Genomic DNA, 20,325 nt, shown 5'->3' with positions numbered 1-20,325 from the left:
CAATACCAAAGCCCAGATAGTTTCACGGGCAAGTTCTAACGAACATTTAAGAAACAAATAACTCTGATCTCACGCAAACTTTTCCAAAGTTTAGAAAAAGAGGAAGCAGCATTGGCCAATTCATTTTATGAAGCTAGCACAAACTTAATACCAAAACCTGACAAAGGTATTATGAAAAGTGAAAACTAGAGCCAGATTCACTCACAGACTTATTTTATTCTATTTATTTATTTATGTATTTATTTTTGAGATGGAGTCTTGCTCTATCGCCAAGGCTGGAGTGCACTGGCACGATCTTGGCTCACTGCAATCTCCACCTCCCGGACTCAAGTCATTCTCCTGTCTCAGCCTCCCAGGTAGCTGGGACTACAGGCGCACACCACCACGCCCAGCTAATTTTTGTATTTTTAGTAAAGAGGGGGTTTCACCATACTGGTCAGGCTGGTCTTGAACTCCTGACCTCAGGTAATCTACCTGCCTTGGCCTCCCAGAGTGCTAGGATTAAAGGCGTGAGCCACCGCACCCGGCCCACTCACAGTTTTTAAGAATATCATGTAAAATATTAGCAAACAATATCCAGGAACAATAAAAAAGATAATACATCATGATCAAGGTGACTTGATTCTGGGAATACAGAGACAGTTTAATATTAGAAAACCAATCAGTATAATTGACCACACTGAAAGACTAAAGAACAAAAGCAGTATGATCATCTCAACAGATGAAGAAAAAGCTTCTAATAAAATGCAACATCCATTCATGATTTTTAAAAAATCTTAGCAAACTTAGAATAGGAGGGAACTTCTAGAATCTAATAAAGAATACCAACAAAAAATTATAGCAAAGATCATACTTTATGATGAAACACTGAAAGCATATCCTTTAAGGCAGAAAACAAGGTAAGAGTTGCCCAATATTGTCACTTGTATTAAGCGCTATACGGGAGGTCTCAACTAAAACAATAAGTCGAGAAAAAGATATTTAAAAAAAAAAAAAATGGCCACAAAGGAAGAGACAAAGTTCTCATTATTTGCAGATTATGTATGATTGCCAACATAGAGACCCCAAAGAATCCTCAGACATATTAATTATAATTAACTTAAAAGCATTTAGCAAGGTTGCTGGATACAAAAATGATGCACAAAGATCAACTGCATTTCTAAAGACCAGCAGTTACAAAATTACAACATGTTAAGTAAAAAAAGAAAACCGAAGGACTAGAGACTCAACCAAGCAGCTGGTTAAGTTTCTGGGCTCTGAACTCAGACTGCCTAGCTTCTAATCCGAGCTCCAGCCCACTAGCTGTGTGACTACAGGCAAGCTATTTAGTCGCTCTGCACCCTACCTTCTAGAATTCTTGTGAGGATTAAATGAGTTCATGCACATAAGGCACTTAGGACAGTGCCTGGCACAAAGTAAGGGCAAAATAAATGTGAGCTGTTATCATTACTGTGAAGAAGTAGGTAATAGCCCTATTACCCACGGTTCTGAGGTTCTAACTATTGGACTCCAGTACATCTCCAGGGTAGACAGAGTCAGGGAGCCACAAACTGCTATAAGAGCCAATGAAACTTACCCATGTTTTCCTGAAGGCTGGGCACTGAACTCCCACACCCAGCATACAGCTCATTACTCACACGCCCTGCTGTCTACAGAGTAATTAGTAGAGGAACACGCCCTTTTCTCTGGAGATTTCCGCCCCAGTCTTACCAACTCTTTAACAAGGAACAAAAGTCAACAACTTCAAGCTTCCTGTGAGGATGAAATCTAGAGTTTCTAATGACTAATCTCCATCGTTAAAAGAAAAAGGCAAACTTCAGCCCCTTCAGACAGCTAATGCCAGGAGAAGTTCGTGAGGTATTAGAAGAAAGGTGGTTGTTACTGGCTCTATTTCTTGGGGAGCAAGGAGGAAGACTGTAACTAATATTTTTGAATACCTAATATGTACCACACAGTGTTCCCAGAGCTGAAGAAATATTAACTCACATAATTCTCTAACTTGAAGAGGTAGATAGAATTTTTAGCCCCATTTTTCAAATGCAAAACATAATGACAGTGATTAGGTGACTTGCTTAAAGGCACACAGCTCGTGAGTAATAGAAATTAGCTTTGAGCTCAGATCTAACTCAAAAGCCCTATGCCAAGCCAGAAGAAGAGAAGAAAGAAAGGAGGCTAGTTTGTGAAATGAATGAGGGTGGTGGGTGTAATGCGTGTGATGCTGAGTATTTCAATTATCCTTCTTACTGAGACCAGAGGCCAAAATTAGAATGGGAATGCAAACAATAATTATGTGAATAGAAAACTGAAAGGCAGCAAACCAGCAGGGTATCCAACTGAGTGTTTAGGAGGTACCCATTTTGTGGCATGACTGAGCAAGATTGAAAACAAAAACAAACAAAAAAACAAATACTGCCACACTGTGGCCTCATCTCACTCACTCTTTTTCTGAAAACCAGGATATTCATGGCAGGAACATGCAATTACATGAACTTACCCAGACCTAGGTAAGAATAAGGCAAAATCAGATTGAGGTACAGGGTTGGCAGCTGAAGAACAGAATGTGTGTGCAGCTTGGGTTTTGATGCCATCTGGGATTTAACTCCTTCTGTATAGCAATATTGTAGGGCTTTCTAACTCAGCTGCCCTGATACCTGAGCCCACAAGTGATGAGCATCCCAAGGGCTTCGACCTAGGACCAGTGAGCAGAATGCTTAACATTTGTGTAGCACTGACTGTGTGCCAAGCAGCACTGCCATCAGAGCCCACCTGTTAGGGCTTCTCCTTCCTGTCCCAAGGTAAATAATTTTGTTTCTTCTAATAGCAGTACCTAGTCTATTCTGCCTTATAAGAAGAACCTGGAGACATACGTGAGCCAGCAGGAGAGGAGGAAAGAGCCTGGCTTTGGGGGCAAGCCCTCAGAGCCTTCCCTGACGCAAGCTGATACACAAACCATCCGAAATAAAGGCCACTGGGTTCAAGAACACATATGCAAACACACACACACGCACACACACACACCCAACAATAACAACACAAACATTTTAAGATCAAGCCTACCATTCTAATAGTATTAGATTTTGTAGATTATTAACCTAGTGTTCCTGAATACAAGATCTTTTCACGACACACAGATAAATGAACGATGCCATACACTAGACTTAGTTCTGTATCTGCCTGCTCTTAAACTCTGCAAGGAGATAAAAGTTACATGTACAATCTGTTGTTTAAATTGCTTCTCTTCTAGAAACCATCATCTCCCAAGGCCCTCTTGTAAAACAGAACACAAATTTTACTAATTCTCACACAGAGCAATAAAACATGGCATCTCATATTTAAGTGCCCTGTTACCTTTCAGCCTTTATTCAATGTTTACCAACAGTTTTAGAGACTACAAGGCCTGAAATTAGATAACAGCTACTTTAAGAAAGCTAGAGGCCAGGAACAGTGAGTCACATCGGTAATCCCAGGACTTTGGCAGGAGGATCATGTGAGCCCAGAAGTTCAAGACCAACCTGGGCAACACAGTGAGACTCTGTCTCTACAAAATTTTAAAACTCAGCCAGGTGCGGTGGCATGTGCCTGTGGTCTTAGTTACTTGAGAGGCTGAGGTGGAAGGAACTCTTGAGCCCAAGAATTCGAGGTTACAGTTGAGCTGTGATTACACCACTGCAGCCAGCCTGGGTGACAGAGCAAGACCCTGTCTCAAACAAACAAAAGAACCAAACAACAAAAAAGGAAAGCTAGTACTTTCTGATGTTAGCAAGGAGCTCACTGGAAAAAAAAAAAAAAAAACAAAACACACACACACACACACACACACAAAACAATATTGTCTCATTATAAATTCACAAGGGAAATCAGAAACAATGTGCAACTGGCTAACTGACCCGTCCATGATGAACTATGTATTCTCTTCACATTTGTGTTTCTAATGCATTGTGTCCTTCATCCAATTCTACAATTTTCCCATTCTACCAGGAAGTAGCAAATGAAGCCAGAAAAGGTCTTAGATACCATCTGGTCTGACCCTCTCATTTACAGAGGCAAAAACTGAACCTCAGAGAAGGGAAGTGACTTACTTGACAAATGCAGGTGACTGGCAAGCCTCTTCATAGAGTCCACCCCACAGTGGAACAGAACTATAGGTAGGATGCTTCTCTTTCAACCAGTTCTTTAAACTGACTTGCAGAAAATTGGTAAATCGTTCTTCATCAATGCAAAAATATAATTGGTGACTTACTTTCATGTTAGGCTCTATTAGCCTAATAGTAATGAGTCAACCGGATCTACACATCCATACCAGCTTGGTCACTTTCTAGCTGTGTGACCTTGGCTATGTTACGTAACCTCTCTGATCCTTATTTTTCTTATCTATAAAATGGGAATGCAAATAATAGCATCTATTCCACAGGGTGCCTGGCACTTGGTAAGTGTTCAATAGATGTTAGTGGTGACTAGAATTATTCCCTAATACTAACTGTATGGGGAGAGGGGTCTGAAAGGAAGAATACCTCTATCTTGAATTATACCTGAATCTTCTGAGAAAGCCCCAAACTTAGATCTAAATTGCTGGCTTGGGAAGTAGTAGGGGACAGGGCCAAAAGAACCAGCCTGATGCTAATATTACTAGGAATTGGCCCCACTCCTCTAATTCTCAGGCCCACCCATAAGGACAGGCACCTCTTATCTTTAAGGTGAGTTTCATAAAAAGGAAAAAAAAAATGAGGAACTGAAGCAGAAAAGTCACAAACACACTGAGCTTGGGAAAGACCCTTAGGAGGAGTAGAAAAGTGCCCTAATTAGACTAGAATCAATGGTTGTTTCAGTAAAGGGAAAATTAGCCATCTTCGGAACGCTTGGGCTTGACCCAGAGGTAACCAGTGCTGGCCCTTCCCACTCAAGGTTTTAAGAAAGACTAAAATTTAACCTCCCCTCCCCCAAATCATAAGGAGGCCCGGAGGCATAAAGCACAAAATAGAACTATCGTTAAAGTTCTAACATGGGCCATTAGGTTCACCTGTCCTTCAAGGGCGACAGAACACAGTGTAATAGGACCTCAAAGGGTAAGGCCATATACACCAGCCCTGGTTCTGCCATTCCCAAGTGGTGTGACCTTCAGCCAGTAGCTTTCTGCTCTGGGCTTCTTTCTCTATCTGCAAAATGATGGGCTTGAACTTCAGGAACTTGAAAGCCTCTCTGATCTCTAGCATTTTCTCGTCATAAATTCTGTACATACTTGCCACCTAAAAATACAGTAGTCAGACTGTTAATGAGCCTTGATAGTAAGTTTCCTGGGGGCAGAAACCACATATAGTGCTTTTGTATCTCTCTAGTACGACTAGGCCTGGAGTGATTGCTTAATACATGTTATGTGATCTAGATTCACCACACAATACCTAACATATCATAAGCTTTTTGAATGCCAGGCAGTTCTCCTCAAACCTCTTTCCACCAGACTTTTCAAGTATGTCAGATTTTACCACTGCTGGGTTTTTAATAAAAAGAAGCATCGCACAAACAAACAAAGCTCCTTGTCACATCATGTGACAATGATCGAATACCTATATGCCAGGCACTCTGCTCAAAAGGGGCAAATCTGGTCCTAGTGCTGGCACCCATCCTACAAGCTGTATGATTCAGAGTGAGTCTGAAAAAGGCCCAATAAAGGCAGTTACTATTATTGAGAATCTTACATCTCAGATCTTTCTTGACAGGTGAATAACTAACTAGCATGCAATGGGACCAACACTTTACAAGCAGTCCACTCCCAAGGCTTTGGGAATACAGAGGAGGAAATAACTATATTGAGATATTTCTCAATACACACACACACACACACACACACACACACACACACGCATTTCTAATGGTCAGTTTAGGCTCAGAACACATTGAATCCAGTCTTCTCAACTATTGATTCCTAACCCTGGCTACAGATTAGAATCACTTGAGGAGTTTTTTCTTAAATGCCTATGTCCAGGCCCCAACTGTAATCAATTATCTAAGAACCGGGTGTGGGAGCAGACATTGGTTTGTGTTTTATTATCTGCTGCCCCAGGTGACTGAGAGATGCAGCTAGGGTTGAGGACTCTGACCTCCACTGTTCTCCATCTCCACTTCTAGTCCCAAACTTAGCAGCAGGTCCAGATGACTTAAAGGCCTTCAAGGGCTCACAAAAATTCCATTTCAGTCACTCACCAGACTATTCTCTGAGCCAGTACAGTTAAGTCTGCTACTGCCAAAACATTTTTGTAACCAAAACATAAACAAAAAGGAGCTTTCTTAATCTACCGTTAGAGAAGGCGATTAGCTAGTCCAGCCTATTCCCCAACCATTCCATGTATCAGAGGCTTAACTGGCCTGAGATCTCATGCTTTTCTGGAAGCTTCCCTACTACTAAAATTGGTATTTCATTTGTCCCTTCTCAACAACCCTGCTCCTCGCTTCACACTGATGTTTCCTCATAGCAATGAGTGGCCCCTTCCTTCTCTCTCTGCGGCTCAGCACTGAATCTGTCTGACTCACACACACACACACACACACACACACACACACACACACACACACACACACACAGATTTGCTTTTTTAATTCCTTCTTAATCAGCCCCTGCCTGCCTCTTGGCCACTTAGCTACTCTTCTACTTATCCCCTCCCTTTTCGCTGAACTTCCTGGCAATGGGGTAACTGCCTCATTCCAGCAATAATCTCTCCATGCCCCCTGCCTCACCCCCACCAGCCACACAGACAGCAAGGCACCTGTGGCACAGCCTCCAAAACACATGATGTTTTCTCAGTTGCCAAATGTTCTCTCGAGAGTTGACTTCCTTTGTCCATTGAATCTTTTTTAGAAAAGTAAAACTATTCTCGCAGGCTGCCAATCATCCTTTCTTTATTTAAATAAGTATTTCTCTTAATTACTAAAGGAATCTATACTTATACCAAATTCAAATAATACAGAAATGTGGTCATTAAAAAATGAGAATGCCTCTCTTTCCCTAATCACTCAGGAGTAAGTGCTATTTAGTATATATTCTTCTAGATTTTTACAATGTGTTCATAAACATGCACATATAAAGGGGCTGCTTGGGCTTCTTTTTTTTTTTTTTCAGAAAAAGGGGTTTCTCTCATACATATGGTTTTGCAACACTGTTGTATTTTAGCAATATATTGTGAACAACTTTGAAAGTGAATTCAGACATCAGCTTCCTTTTAAAAAGCTATACTATTCATTGGCCAGATTTACCATTCTGCTATTAATGGGTTGTTTCCCAATGTTCTGTATCCACCAACACTGATGCCATAAATATTCTGGCATGCAACTCTTCACACATGAACATTTGTAGAGTAAATATTTTAAAGTGGGTGGGGTGGCTGGCCACAGGGACCAGCCTGTAATCACCAATTCTAATTACCTTCTCTCAGGTCTTCCTTGGCCTCACCCTCTACATTTCATGACACAGAGGACAGCTCCTGCCTTCTGAAACTCCTTCCTCTCCTGGATCTCATTCCACTTCCTGGATGGCTGCTCCGTCAAGAGTCTTCTTTCTGCTCCCAAAGGAGACATTCCCCAGAATACTTTCCTTCTTTCTCTTCTCTAGCTTGCATGATGCTCTCCTCTTCTCCTCCTTTATCTTCTCGAAGCCAATACCTCCTAAATCAACATTTCTAGCCTTCACTACATCTCAATAGCCTGCTGGACAATCCATCCTCAACATCTCAAACATCTGAAAATCAACAAATCCCAAAATGAACTAACGACCTTTTCCTCTAAGCCACAGTTTCCTCATCTGGAAAACAAAGGGATTGGACTAGACTTAATTTTTTTAAAAATAGTAGTCTAGAATGTACCAGAAGCTGTGGGGGGTACAAAAGTTAATAAAAACATAGACCTTACATTCGGGGAACATACAATCTAAGGAGTAGGGAAGATACACAAACAATTACATAATATAAGGCAGAATAACATGCTAAAATAGACAAGAGAGGCTAAATCCGGCTTAGAGGCTTGAAGACAGCTTCATAAGAGGGAGTGTTTGGGCTGAGCCTTGAATGATAACTAGCATTTCAACAGGAAGAGAAAAGAAAGAATATTTCTGTCTAACAGTGCATGCAGCATAAACAAAGTATAAACTCAGAGAAAAATGGAAGTGCATGGTGCTGGTGGCTGGATCAGAGAACGCATGGAAGAATATACTAAATAACAAGACTGCAAAAAATGGTTGGGACCAAAATCATAGAAGATACTGAATCCTATCATACGGAGATTAGGATTTCTCTACAGGCTTTATCTATGTGCCATCCCTAGTCTATATATTAATACCAACTCGGACTGATTGATAAGTGGCTACCTAGAATGCTATGCTAAAAAGATTTTAAACCTACTTGGAGACTCCCTGGGAAAGCATGCCTATGACTGATTAGCACAGTCGGTCAGGGACAATATAAAGTGTATGCATCTATGTGTTTACCATCCCTGATGAAGGCAATAAGGAGTTACTGAAGGTTTTGGAGGAGGGGAATGGCATGATCCAACATGTATTGTACTTGTATCATTCTGGCAGTAAAGGGTCGAGTAGTAGGTCGAGTAAAGGATAGAGTAGTGTAAAGGACAGAGGAGGCGATCAATCACAAGGTTGCTCTAACAAGCCAGGTGATGATGATGACAATGATAAACAAGATGAACCAGGGCAGGGGAATCAAAGAGGAAAAGGAAGAGAAATGGAAGAGATGATGAAAGGCAGAATCAAGATGACTGAGACTATGATGATGAAAAGGAGGAAGAGGAGGGAACTGAGATGTATCGAGGTTTCTAGGGATTTAACCTGGGTCACTGGATGGATTGTGATGCCGTTAAATAAGATAAGAACACTGAAGGAACAGTATCATAGCAGTCCTTCCTTTACATTCCAAATCCCCCAACCACTTTCCTTAGGATGCATGGCTTTCAAGCCCTCTTGAGTATACTGGGAAGAATAAAGCAGGATCTACATTGCTTGATGGCCCCAGCATTTATGTAACCCTACATATAAACCTACCTTTCTCCCTTTTGCCAGGCTACCAAGGAAATAACTATCAATATCTGATCCTAGAAACAGTGGGCTAAGAAACGTTTAAATATTCCTGCTCTCAAGACATGATGATTGTTCTCATTTTGATAGCACTTTCTTATATTCACAGCCCATTCACATACCTTATTTCACTTGATTCTCATATTTACCCTATAAGGTAAGAAGGGCAAAGACCATCTCTGTCTTACAGATGATAACAGCCATACTCATATTTACTAAACATTTGCCATGCACCACTATTCCAAACACTTCACATGTAGTCATGCATTTAATTCTTACAAGAACCCCATCAAGTAGATGCTACTATTAATCCCCATTTTGCAGATAAGAAAACAGGCCTAGAGGCTTTAGGTATACTGGTCTAGCAACAAACAAGACAAATAATGAACTTGGAAGACCTCAAAAAAAACCAAAACAAAACAAATACCATGCCTAGCTATGTCAATTAACTTTCCCAGAGTTGCACAGCTAGAAAGCAGCAGAACTGGGAGTTGAACCTGACTAGTCTGGCTCCAGAGCCTGCACTTTTAACTACCACACTCTATTTCTTATTATATAAGAAGACTGAGGCACAGAGAGGCTACCTGAATGGCCAAAATGACTCTGTTTTGTCAACCTGTTACTGATGAACCTACAACCAGGACCCAGGTCTGGCTAACCCTTAATCCAGTGCTGTTTCTATTACTCAACATCATTTACCAAGATGAACTAACCTCTACTACTGGGCTGACAGATAATTCTGATGTTTTTCTTCTTTGGCCTTTGTCACCTCTGCTACACTAAGGTTCTAATTTTGATCCCTTGCCCTGGAGCCTCATACAACTGTTTACCAGGATCAGATGCAGGCCTCTATTTGGAGGCAGGAAATGATGGCCTCAGTTATATCCACAGCTGAGTGCGTCCCATTTCCAAACAACCAATATCTATAAGCAACCCATACTGGCTCTACATGCAGGCTCATTAAGCACACACATCCCTGTGAACTGCCTGTGCAGGGCAAACAGCAAGTAATAGTGACACCAGGGCCAGACTCCTCTGCGGAAGACACGAAGCAAGGGCAGGAAAGTAAACTGAAAAAAACAGTTGCTATACCAGCCAGGTAAAGAGGTGGCCTGCAGGCCGGGCGCAGTGGCTCACGCCTTTAATCCCAGCACTTTGGGAGGCGGAGGCAGGTGGATCACCTGAGGTCGGGAGTTCGAGACCAGCGTGACCAACATTGAGAAACCACATCTCTACTAAAAATACAAAATTAGCCGGGCATGGTGGCTTATGCCTGTAATCCCAGCTACTCGGGAGGCTGAGGCAGGAGAATCGCTTGAACCCAGGAGGCGGAGGTTGCGGTGAGCCGAGATCGCACCATTGCACTCCAGCCTGGGCAACAAGAGTGAAACTCTATCTCAAAAAAAAAAAAAAAAAAAAAAAAAAGGGTGGCCTGCAGCCAGGAGATCCTCACTCTCAAGAAGGCAATGAACAGTGACGCTCAAAAAACACAAGATTTCCATTTCTCTAATAGTGAGCAAGAAGAAAAGTCCATTTCCTTCACTTCCTTTCATGCCAGAAGGTTAGGGATAGAAGGAGGCCATGTGTGGTATTATAGAGAGATACTGAAATGGGAGTGAGGAGACCCAGCTCTGCTTCTATTTAGCTGTGTGACTTTGGGCAAATGACTTCACCTCTCTGGGTCTCAGTTTGCTCATCTGGAAAACAAGGGATGAAGGAGAGACAAATTAGTTGATCTCAGAGATTTCTTTCAGCTCTGACTTGGTATCACTCTGCCATTTTAACAACCTGACAAAGTACAGCTAGAACATCCTGTGCCTATAGTCCACCAAAGGGGAAATCAGCTAGAAGCAAAGAAAAGAAGAATTAGATAAAACAGGCCAGATGTGGTGGCTCACTCCTATAATCCCAGCACTTTGGGAGGCTGACGCAGAAGAATCGCTTGAGCCCAGGAATCCAAGACCAGCCTAAGCAATATGGCAAGACCCCATCTCTACAAAAAATAAAAACTAGCTGGGCATGGTGATGCGTGCCTGTGGTTCCAGCTACTTGGGAGGCTGAGGCAAGAGGATCACTTGAGCCCAAGGGGACAAGGCTGCAGTGAGCCATATTCAAACCACTGCACTCCAGCCTGAGCGACAGAGCAAGACCCTGTCTCAAAAAAAAAAAAAAAAATACATGAAACAAAAGCAACCTTTCTGGAGGCTGCAAATGAGGTAATATACAGGCAGCAGACTAAGTACCATGCCTAAAGCATAATTAACGTGTATTCAAAAATGTTACAAGTGTTATTACTACTAGTCACTTTTCCGAGTGTACAAAGATAACCAGAAATTATAGTGAGTTTTCTCCTAAATTCGACTCTTTTTTGCCCATCTGACCCTGTTACACATTTCCAGCATTTAAAAGGCCTAAGGGAGGCCCTGAATGAGCAGGGGCACCAGCTGTCCTTAATGTCCATGGACAGTTATAACTGAAAAGCAAAAACCCAACACTAAGGAAAGAAGGGAAAGAGAAAATACAAGTGGCAAGAGCCAGGATTAATCCTCCGTTCACTGCAAACTGATTGTGGAAGAGGGGGATGAAAAAACAACAGGTGCAGACCACAATGTACTTGGCAAATTGTTTTTTAGGACAGACCCAAAGCAGGGAGTAAGACATTTGGGAAGATGATCCTAGCCTGGTTTCCATGTGTGTCCATCTGAGCAAACACAGCACTGGCTGTGAGATATGACCAAACACTACCCAGCCGGTCAGGAGACCCTGTGACACGGCGGGCTTCACATTCTTCTCCACAAAGCTAACGCGGCCTTGGCCTGAAGGCCACCCCTGACTCTGATGACCAAGACAATACCCCCCCTGAAATTCCCCACAGGGCTGGGGGTCAATCAGTTCGCTTGGCTGAGTGGCCAGAAACCCCACATGCAAGCAAGGAAACATGACCTTGGCTTGGTGCTAGCTTGCAGGGCTATTCTGAGGAAAGGTGAACTTGAAAGCAGAGTAAAGTCAGCTGCTACGCAGCAGAAGAGAGATCCAAATGTAGAGGCGGCCCCTTTCCTCAGGGTGCCAACATTCCCTGTGGGGCTGGGGGTCCAGGAAATAGGAAGAAATACCCACATGAAGCAGCAGCCAGTAGCGGTGGCAGCCCAAGGGACCAAGTATGAAAGCACTGCTGATAATGAGGCACTTGTGCACATGACCCTGAGCAACATTCCTGCAGGGTGCAGAGAATAAAGTGACAGGCACACACACACACACTCAAGTTCCTGGAACTTAAAAAAGGAAACTCTTAACAAATGCAAACCAACAAAGAACAAGTGCCGATATGAAGAGGACCCTTTGTTACAATCTTCCCTAGGTCTTAGAATGTGTGAACTTTCATAGCTTTTAATTTCGAAGCGCTGCTGTTTATTTGGGTTGCTGTTTGTTTAGAAATGCCCTCTAAACCAGCTCCTCTTCCAGGGAACCAGTTTATAGAAAACATGATCTTAGCCTTCTCAACTCTCCCACCTCCAAGGCTAAGAAACAGCCTTCTTACCCACAACACTTGGGAATATGCCCAGAGGCCTTCCAATGGCCTTAGCAGGATACAGCACATCCCCCACATCTCAAAGCCTGAAATCACATGACCAAGGTCTAGGCCCCAGAAGGCTGCACTTAAAGGGGGCCTTCTCTAGTGATTGGATGCTTAGGCCCCAGAGCAGTCTTGAAAACGAGGCCGCAGAACAAAGTCTTGAAAAGGAGGAGAGCTGGTCTTAAGGAGAGAGGATTACCATATCCCAGAGATGTAAGAATAATTGGGTTTTTTCTGTCCATTTGCTGATGCGAAAAGCCAAGGCACAGTGAAGTCTCCTGAAAGCAGTACAGTTTCCACTATACTGTGCTTCTCCTTCAGCTAAGATACTGGTCCACTTGAAACCTGCCTTTCACCCAGGAGCTCTGGGGGTGGCCCTTTCTCCTCTAATAGTTATCTAACTCTGGTAATAGTTGGCACTGGAGAAGGTTACACTCCCCTTAATCAAAAGAAATAAATGAAAAAGTAAAAAAAAAAAAAAAAAACAAAAACAAAAACTCATTCACCAGTCTATGCCCACCCCATTCCCCCAAACTCACTCCTTTCATACTTCTGTCACAAACTCACTGGTTTCCTAGACTACCAATCTCAAGACGGTTTGCACCATGGAGCCAGCCCACTGATAAAGAGCAGTAATAATGAAGCCAATAGGTCCCCGGAAAGCTAAGCTTCCTAACAATGAGAGCCACCCTCTAAATTCTTTAAATCTTAGAGATGTAAGAAGAATTGCCATTTTAAACAGAATCACCCAGTCACCCAGAAAGGACTGGATAATTTAAAGTATCTTCACATTACCCACAAACATGTCCTTAAGCCTCAAACAGTCAAGCAACCCTGTCCCGCAGAAATTATTACATGGGTGCTAACTTCATGGAACCAACACCTTTGCCCACTGCATACAATTATGATACCAGGGAAGATTTTCTTGGAAAAGCTTTCCTGTAGCAAATCCCTACCATCTTATTGCAACAACAGGCACCCAGGCTCGAAGCAGCAGCCATAGTGAGAATGATGATGACCGTCATCATCACCCTCACCATCTTAGTTGCTGACATCATTGTCATCATCATCATCATCATCGTTTAAATGTACTGAATGTTTCGGCCGGGCGCGGGGGCTCACGCCTGTAATCCCAGCACTTTCGGAGGCCGAGACGGGCGGATCACGAGGTCAGGAGATGGAGACCATCCTGGCTAACACGGTGAAACCCCGTCTCTACTAAAAATACAAAAAAACTAGCTGAGCGAGGTGGCGGGCGCCTGTAGTCCCAGCTACTCAGGAGGCTGAGGCAGGAGAATGGCGTAAACCCGGGAGGCGGAGCTTGCAGTGAGCTGAGATCCGGCCACTGCACCCCAGCCTGGGCGACAGAGCAAGACTCCGTCTCAAAAAAAAAAGAAAAAAAAAGTACTGAATATTTCTTATGTGCCAGATACTATCTTAAATGCTTTATTAATATTCTCTCATTTTTCTCACTTAATCCTCACAACAACTCTGGTAATGTTCAAGTTTGATCATACCATTTTATGAATGTGGAAACACAGGCTCAGAGAGGTTAAGTAATTTGCCCACGGTTACAGAGCTAGTGGTAGAATTTGAATCTAGGCTTTTACCACCCTAGAGCCTATACTCTTACCCAATACACCACTATGATCTTGAAATGTTAAGTAATACTATTATTATTTAAAAACTGCTAACATTTATTTAGTGCACACAATAAGCCAGAAATTCTGCTAAATATTTGATTTAAATTATTTTATTTAACCCTCACAACAACCCTATTAGTATTCCCATTTTACAGATGCAGCTAAGTAACATGCCTAAGGTCACATGGTGATGGCGCTCAAACCCAACCCCAGGAAATATGGTCCAAAGGCTCTATCCACCAAGCTGAACTTGCATTAGGAAAATGAAGCATTTCTACTGCCCTACTTAAGTCAGGATCCCTGCTGTGTCCCAATCCAAGCCTACAATGTCCCAGCAAGAATTTGGCAAGTAAATGCCAATGAGGAAACTTATCTGGCCCTGATGTGTACATACCAGCCACTCAGATCTGATTAATGTAGGAAAAGAAGACCAAAACTCTTTATAGAAGTCTCTCTTTACCCCATTTTCCTTCAACCTGATTTCTGAAGAGAACACCTGACTACCAGCCTTTTTGCACTCTGCCCAGAACATCTAATAAGTGTTTACCCAGGACTCCCAGAGCCATACTTAAGGGCCTTAATGTGCAATCTGGCTCTGTACCTTATTTAATCAGCACCTGAATGAAATGTCTCTTTGCTAGCAACAGCCAGAGCACAGTCAGTCAGAGTCTTTCTGCAAACACAGCTGGTCGATTGGCAAAAACAATTCAATTCACAGGCAAAATACACCCTGACTTTATACCACTACTGGCATGTGATAGAGATGGGGAGACTGAAGGCATTTGGCTAGAATTAGGATGGTACCATGCTTCCTTTCCCCTCCAGATGATCTCACTCCTCCCTCTCCTACCCACCTAAACACATGGCCACAGGGCAGAGTTTGCACTGTTTTCGCCAAACAGGCCAATCCTGTCTGACTTCCTGGCTCCTGCAATATTCTCTTCCCTCAACACCACCCAGCTCAGAATAAAACTCTTATTATCCTTCCTCCCTCTGCCATTTCCTCCAGCAGCTACTAGACAGGAACCAAAACCAATCAAGAGATCCCCCAAACTCTCCCCTTCAGGATCTCATGCTGGTAACAGGTCCAAGTGCCTTGATGCCCATGAACTGACAGATGTACAAGCGCTGCCCTACGTAGCCAGGAAAGAGCTGAGTAAACACAGAGGACTGACCGGTGCCCAGAAAAGGGGTCCTCCCCAGACCTTCAGATTAACTGCTGCATCCAAGCACTGTGGAGGGAGATTTACATTAATATGAAACCCTGAGGGTCAGCACGTAGGGTGGCAAGGCATAGATAACTCCAGTTCTCCTGATCAGGGGCTTTGGGGGAGAGAAGAGGCCAAAACCTGAGCAAGGGACATGAGAAAGAACATCTGCTTAAAAACACTAGACACAGTCTACCAATTAAATATAATGTTAGGGTAACAGGCCCTTTTTTAAAACTCATCCTCTCCCTGATGCCCAGTGGAGTCTGTCCACTCACACTTCAGTATGAACCTCTGAAATAAAACTGCTTTCTTCCTAATCCCCCCATGGCTATCATCTCCTCTGAAGAGATGGACATTTTGAATTACAGAAAGGATTGTTTTGGAGCTTGCAGTACTCTGGAAGGCGCCAAGCTTGTGTGGGGTGGATCAGGTGGAGAGACTTGGAAACAGGGAAGAAGAGATATGAAAAAGAAAGGTAGAAAGATGGCACCACATTTCATTAGTGCTGCTGTGAACTTTAGAGCAGTAACCATCCATGAGCCACTAAAAATCATCTACTGGTTGCAGGTGGGATGCCTGCTATCTCCTCATTTCTCACATTTAATGTCTGCTCACTTATGCCAATGTTCTGTGCCTCTGTCATTGACAGTGTGGGCCCTCCTTGGGACAGCACAGAGAACAAAATTTTCTATCTCATCCCCTATCAAGGATGCAAGGGCATCTGCAGTTCGCTTATCAACAGCCTAGAAATAACAGAGCATTCCTAGAGTTTCACTTAGTTGGCCAAGGGAGAAGACATCTACCCCTGATAATAAGCAGCAAATAATTCCAGGTTACAGTTGAGACACTTTTCTGTGAAGGAGGAAGCAACTCTGCGAACTTATGTTAGGATCTCTCAAAGTGAGGTCAAAGGCTCACAGGCATTAGAATCATCTGGGATTTTGTTATAAATGCAGATTCCCATCCTCATCCTAGACCTGGTCAGAAATGCTGTGAAGAGAGCTAGACATCTACATTGTAACAAGCTTCCAAGGGATTCTTTCACAAATAAAGTTTGACAATCACTGCTCTCCACATCCATCCGCTTCCTGTCCACTTGAACTCTGGGTAAGTGAACAGATACTAAATAGGAGAAATGGGGAGATAGCACATAGCCTTTGCACTTATTGTTTCTTATGCCTAGAATTGCTTTCCTTCCTCCATCACCCAATGAACTCCTACTCATTCAAGTACATTTATTGAGCACCTACTAGAGCCAGTCTCTGTTCTAGACACTAAGAGAACAAAAACCAAGGGTCCTTGCTTTCATGGCGCTAACATGAGCCAGCCCAAATGCCACCTCTTCTAGGAAGCTTTCCTTAATTGCATTAGGGGAAAAAAAAGACCCCTGTCCTGTATGCTTCGTTCAAACCTGTTACTATACATGTAATGCTGTAATTTAGTTGTTCTATTTCCTTGTCCATCTCATCAAAACTGTGAGCAAAATGAGGGCAAAGGCTACTGCTTTTTTTTTTTTTTTTTTTTTTTTTTTTTTTTTTTTTTTTTTTTTGCTTTTGCTTTTGCTTTAGAAGGTACATCAGCAATGACTGCTTCTTATTTCTCTTTGAATCTCCAATGCCTGGCACCAATGTTTGGCACACAATAGGCATTCGAGAAATATCTGTTGAGTGAATGCAAGAAACAATAAACTCCCATGAACATTTAAAACAAGAGTCCTGCAAACAAGAGCGTTAGCATGCAACAACCATGTGTCAACATTCCCTCTTGTTAGTCCCTGCAGATCTTAGAGACTGGAAAGGGGGGGATATAGAATGACTGGAAGGATATATTCCGTATATCACTGGAAGGTAATAAAGGTGGCCTGGTTGAAATACTCCACTGACATAACTAATAGTCACCAAACAAGCCACTGGAACTCTACAGCTACCTAAAAACCCTCTTCACGATAACTTGGGGCCCTCATCCTCTAATATGAATCACACTATTTAACAGGTATTGAGACGGTGCCAGAAGACTTAATGCCTTGCCCACAGATCACCCAGACTCATGCTCAGTTAGGACGGGCACTGAAACCAACTTCCCACCTAATTACTTCAGCCACTACATAATGTCTCTACAAGTGGGGTCCAAGGCTGACCAGTTTTAGAATCACCCAAGAGCTGGTATAAATGCAGATTCCCATCCTCACCCTAGACCTGCTCAGAATCACTGTGTGGAGAACAAGGTATCTGCATTGTAACAAGCTTCCAAGAGACTCTTTTACAAATAAAGTTTGACAATCACTGCTCTCCACATCCATAGTCTCTTCGTGTTCACTCAGCCAGTTACTGGCAGGGAGAAGAGCACCCGAGACAAGACATTCTCAATTTAACAAAATATATGAAAGACCGGGAGAAGCAGAGAAACCTGGCTCTTCATTTCAATGAGGGACAACAATGAGGTATCCACTGAAAAATACAAGAGGAGAGAAAAAGGAAAAGTGAGGCTCTGGTTTAATAACATTTTTTATTTATATGATATTAAGAAGCAAGAAAGTTGGCATGTCCAAGAGATTAAGATCAAGATCCAACAGCATAATTTCCTGATTGGGAGAAAAGCAAACAGACACTGTGGGCCAAGAGTGGAGATTCTAATAACCAGTTCTTTGTGATGGAAATTCTACAAAAAGATGTGTGAGCAGGACCTGAGATTGCCTCACTCCTGTGGCTATTTCAAAAAACAGGCAGAGGCCGGGCGCAGTGGCTCAAGCCTGTAATCCCAGCGCTTTGGGAGGCCGAGACAGGCGGATCACAAGGTCAGGAGATCGAGACCATCCTGGCTAACACGGTGAAACCCCGTCTCTACTAAAAAAAAAATACAAAAAACTAGCCGGGTGAGATGGCGGGCGCCTGTAGTCCCAGCTACTCGGGAGGCTGAGGCAGGAGAATGGCATGAACCCGGGAGGCGGAGCTTGCAGTGAGCTGAGATCCAGCCATTGCACTCCAGCCTGGGCAACAGAGCGAGACTCTGTCTCAAAAAAAAAAAAAAAAAAAACAAAAAAAAACAGGCAGAAAGATTTTTTTTTTTTTTGGAGACAGAGTCTCGCTCTGTCACCCAGGCTGGAGTGCAGTGGCGCGGTATCAGCTCACTGCAACCTCTGCCTCCCGGGTTCAAGCGATTCTCCTGCCTCAGCCTCCCGAGTAGCTGGGATTACAGGCGTGTACCACCATGCCTGGCTAATTTTTTGTATTTTTAGTAGAGAGAAGGTTTCCCCGTGTTAGCCAAGATGGTCTCGATCTCCTGACCTCATGATCCGCCTGCCTTGGCATCCCAAAGTACTGGGATTACAGGCGTGTGCCATCATGCCCGGTCGGAAGATTCTCTTAACAGGAACATAAGGCCACCAGTGGAGAAAGAGAAAAGGAAAGCAGAAAGTCACTTCCACCAATCAATCAGTCACCATTATCCAGTACACATTAAACAATTAATGTGCATATACAGTATTATATTCAGCTCTACAAGGAGTTACAAAGGAAAAACCCACTATTCCTTTACTTTAAAAAAGTGTTCCCACTAATGGTAGACAAACATTAAAGAAAAATGAAAAAAAAAAACAAGTGATCTGGCCAAACACAAGATTACCTACATGCATACAAAGGTATTCATCAAAGAGCCCAACATTCTGACAAGTATTCAGATGGCTGAGAAAGGAGGACAAAAAGTGTTACTTGAATGACTGGAATAACTGGAGTCAGGTCAGGCTCCTCTGGAAAGGTTTCTTCAGGGGAGTATTTACAGAGGGGAGGAAACTAAAAACAAGTCCCACAAAGACTGAGAAGAAGGTGGCACATGTGTGGCAAAGGAATAAAAATTCTGGGAGCTTGTGGATCATCCACTGAGTAGAGGCCAGCAACATACTGTTATTTAAAAGCAAGCTGACTTGTATTAACAGGTGCAAGGCATGAAAAGACTGGGAAAAAAATATTTCCTCTCTGCTTGGTGTGGGCTGGACCTCTGATAAGTTTACAGTGTCCAGTTTTATAGGCCATGCATCAGAAAGGTATCCAGACACAGGCAAGGATCCAGAGAAAAGTAACAAAAATGATTAGAGGAATGCCTTCTAGAAGCTATCAAGATAGGTGTAAGGAGTTGAGCTTTTTCGGTTTCTGAGTATGAAGTTAAAACTATATTGGTCATCTGCCATCTTTGACCAGTTTTGCCCAGCTTCTCTGTTTAAGTGACCACATAATTATTCAGAGAATTCAAGTGCTTCATTTCCACATGGCCCGTTTCACAGAGAAGACTGAGATAGCAAAAGGTTAAATAGTTTGCTGAGGTTCCTGTAGCAAGCCATGAACAAAACTAGCATCATAATTTTAAATCTCGGGGCTGTCCGTAGGTTGTTTAATTCACCGATCTACAGCACCTCTCTTTATATGGACACCCCCAAAGACTGTAACAATGAAAGATGGAAAAATTCTCTGCAAATTTCCTTGGGGGGAGGAATAAACTAAAAAGGAATGTCGTGTCTCACTAGTGAGGCCCCTATAATCATCATCTCCTTGTATCCCCCTGGACTGATGACACAGGACACAGTCCATCTGATAAGCTGTCAGCAGATGGCTGGATCCCTTATTGTACCCATTACCCACCAACGTCAATTCCAAGCAGGAATGATAATCAGTGCTCCAGACAACAGATGGAGAATGAGGAGGTGTGTCTGGTCTGAAGTCAAGGGGGAAAACAGAAAGCCAAGTTTCTCAAATCCATCAGGTTTTCTCTAAAACAAATTCATCGCATAACAACTGGAATGCAACAGTATGTATTCAGCGAGTTGCAACGGGTTTC

General features: G+C 42.9%; 1 protein-coding gene across 7 annotated transcripts in view; it reads right to left on the bottom strand.

Annotated features, from left to right (window-relative positions):
* Positions 1-20,325, bottom strand: part of TMEM164 (transmembrane protein 164) — a 339,420-nt gene that overhangs the window by 313,294 nt on the left and 5,801 nt on the right. Inside the window, exon 1 of one of the 7 annotated variants that reach the window (XM_050776569.1) lies at positions 1,577-18,362. The exons of the other annotated variants lie outside the window; for them this stretch is intronic. Coding sequence (XP_050632526.1) covers positions 1,577-1,630 — 54 coding nt within the window. The 5' untranslated portion in view covers positions 1,631-18,362. Of the gene's footprint in view, positions 1-1,576; positions 18,363-20,325 lie in introns of those variants that run through there. 7 annotated transcript variants of the gene reach the window in all.

The sequence above is a fragment of the Macaca thibetana genome, chromosome X, assembly GCF_024542745.1.
Source record: "Macaca thibetana thibetana isolate TM-01 chromosome X, ASM2454274v1, whole genome shotgun sequence".
NCBI lineage: Eukaryota > Metazoa > Chordata > Mammalia > Primates > Cercopithecidae > Macaca > Macaca thibetana.
Note: the sequence above shows the minus strand (reverse complement) of the source record. Positions and strands in the feature narration are given on the sequence as shown.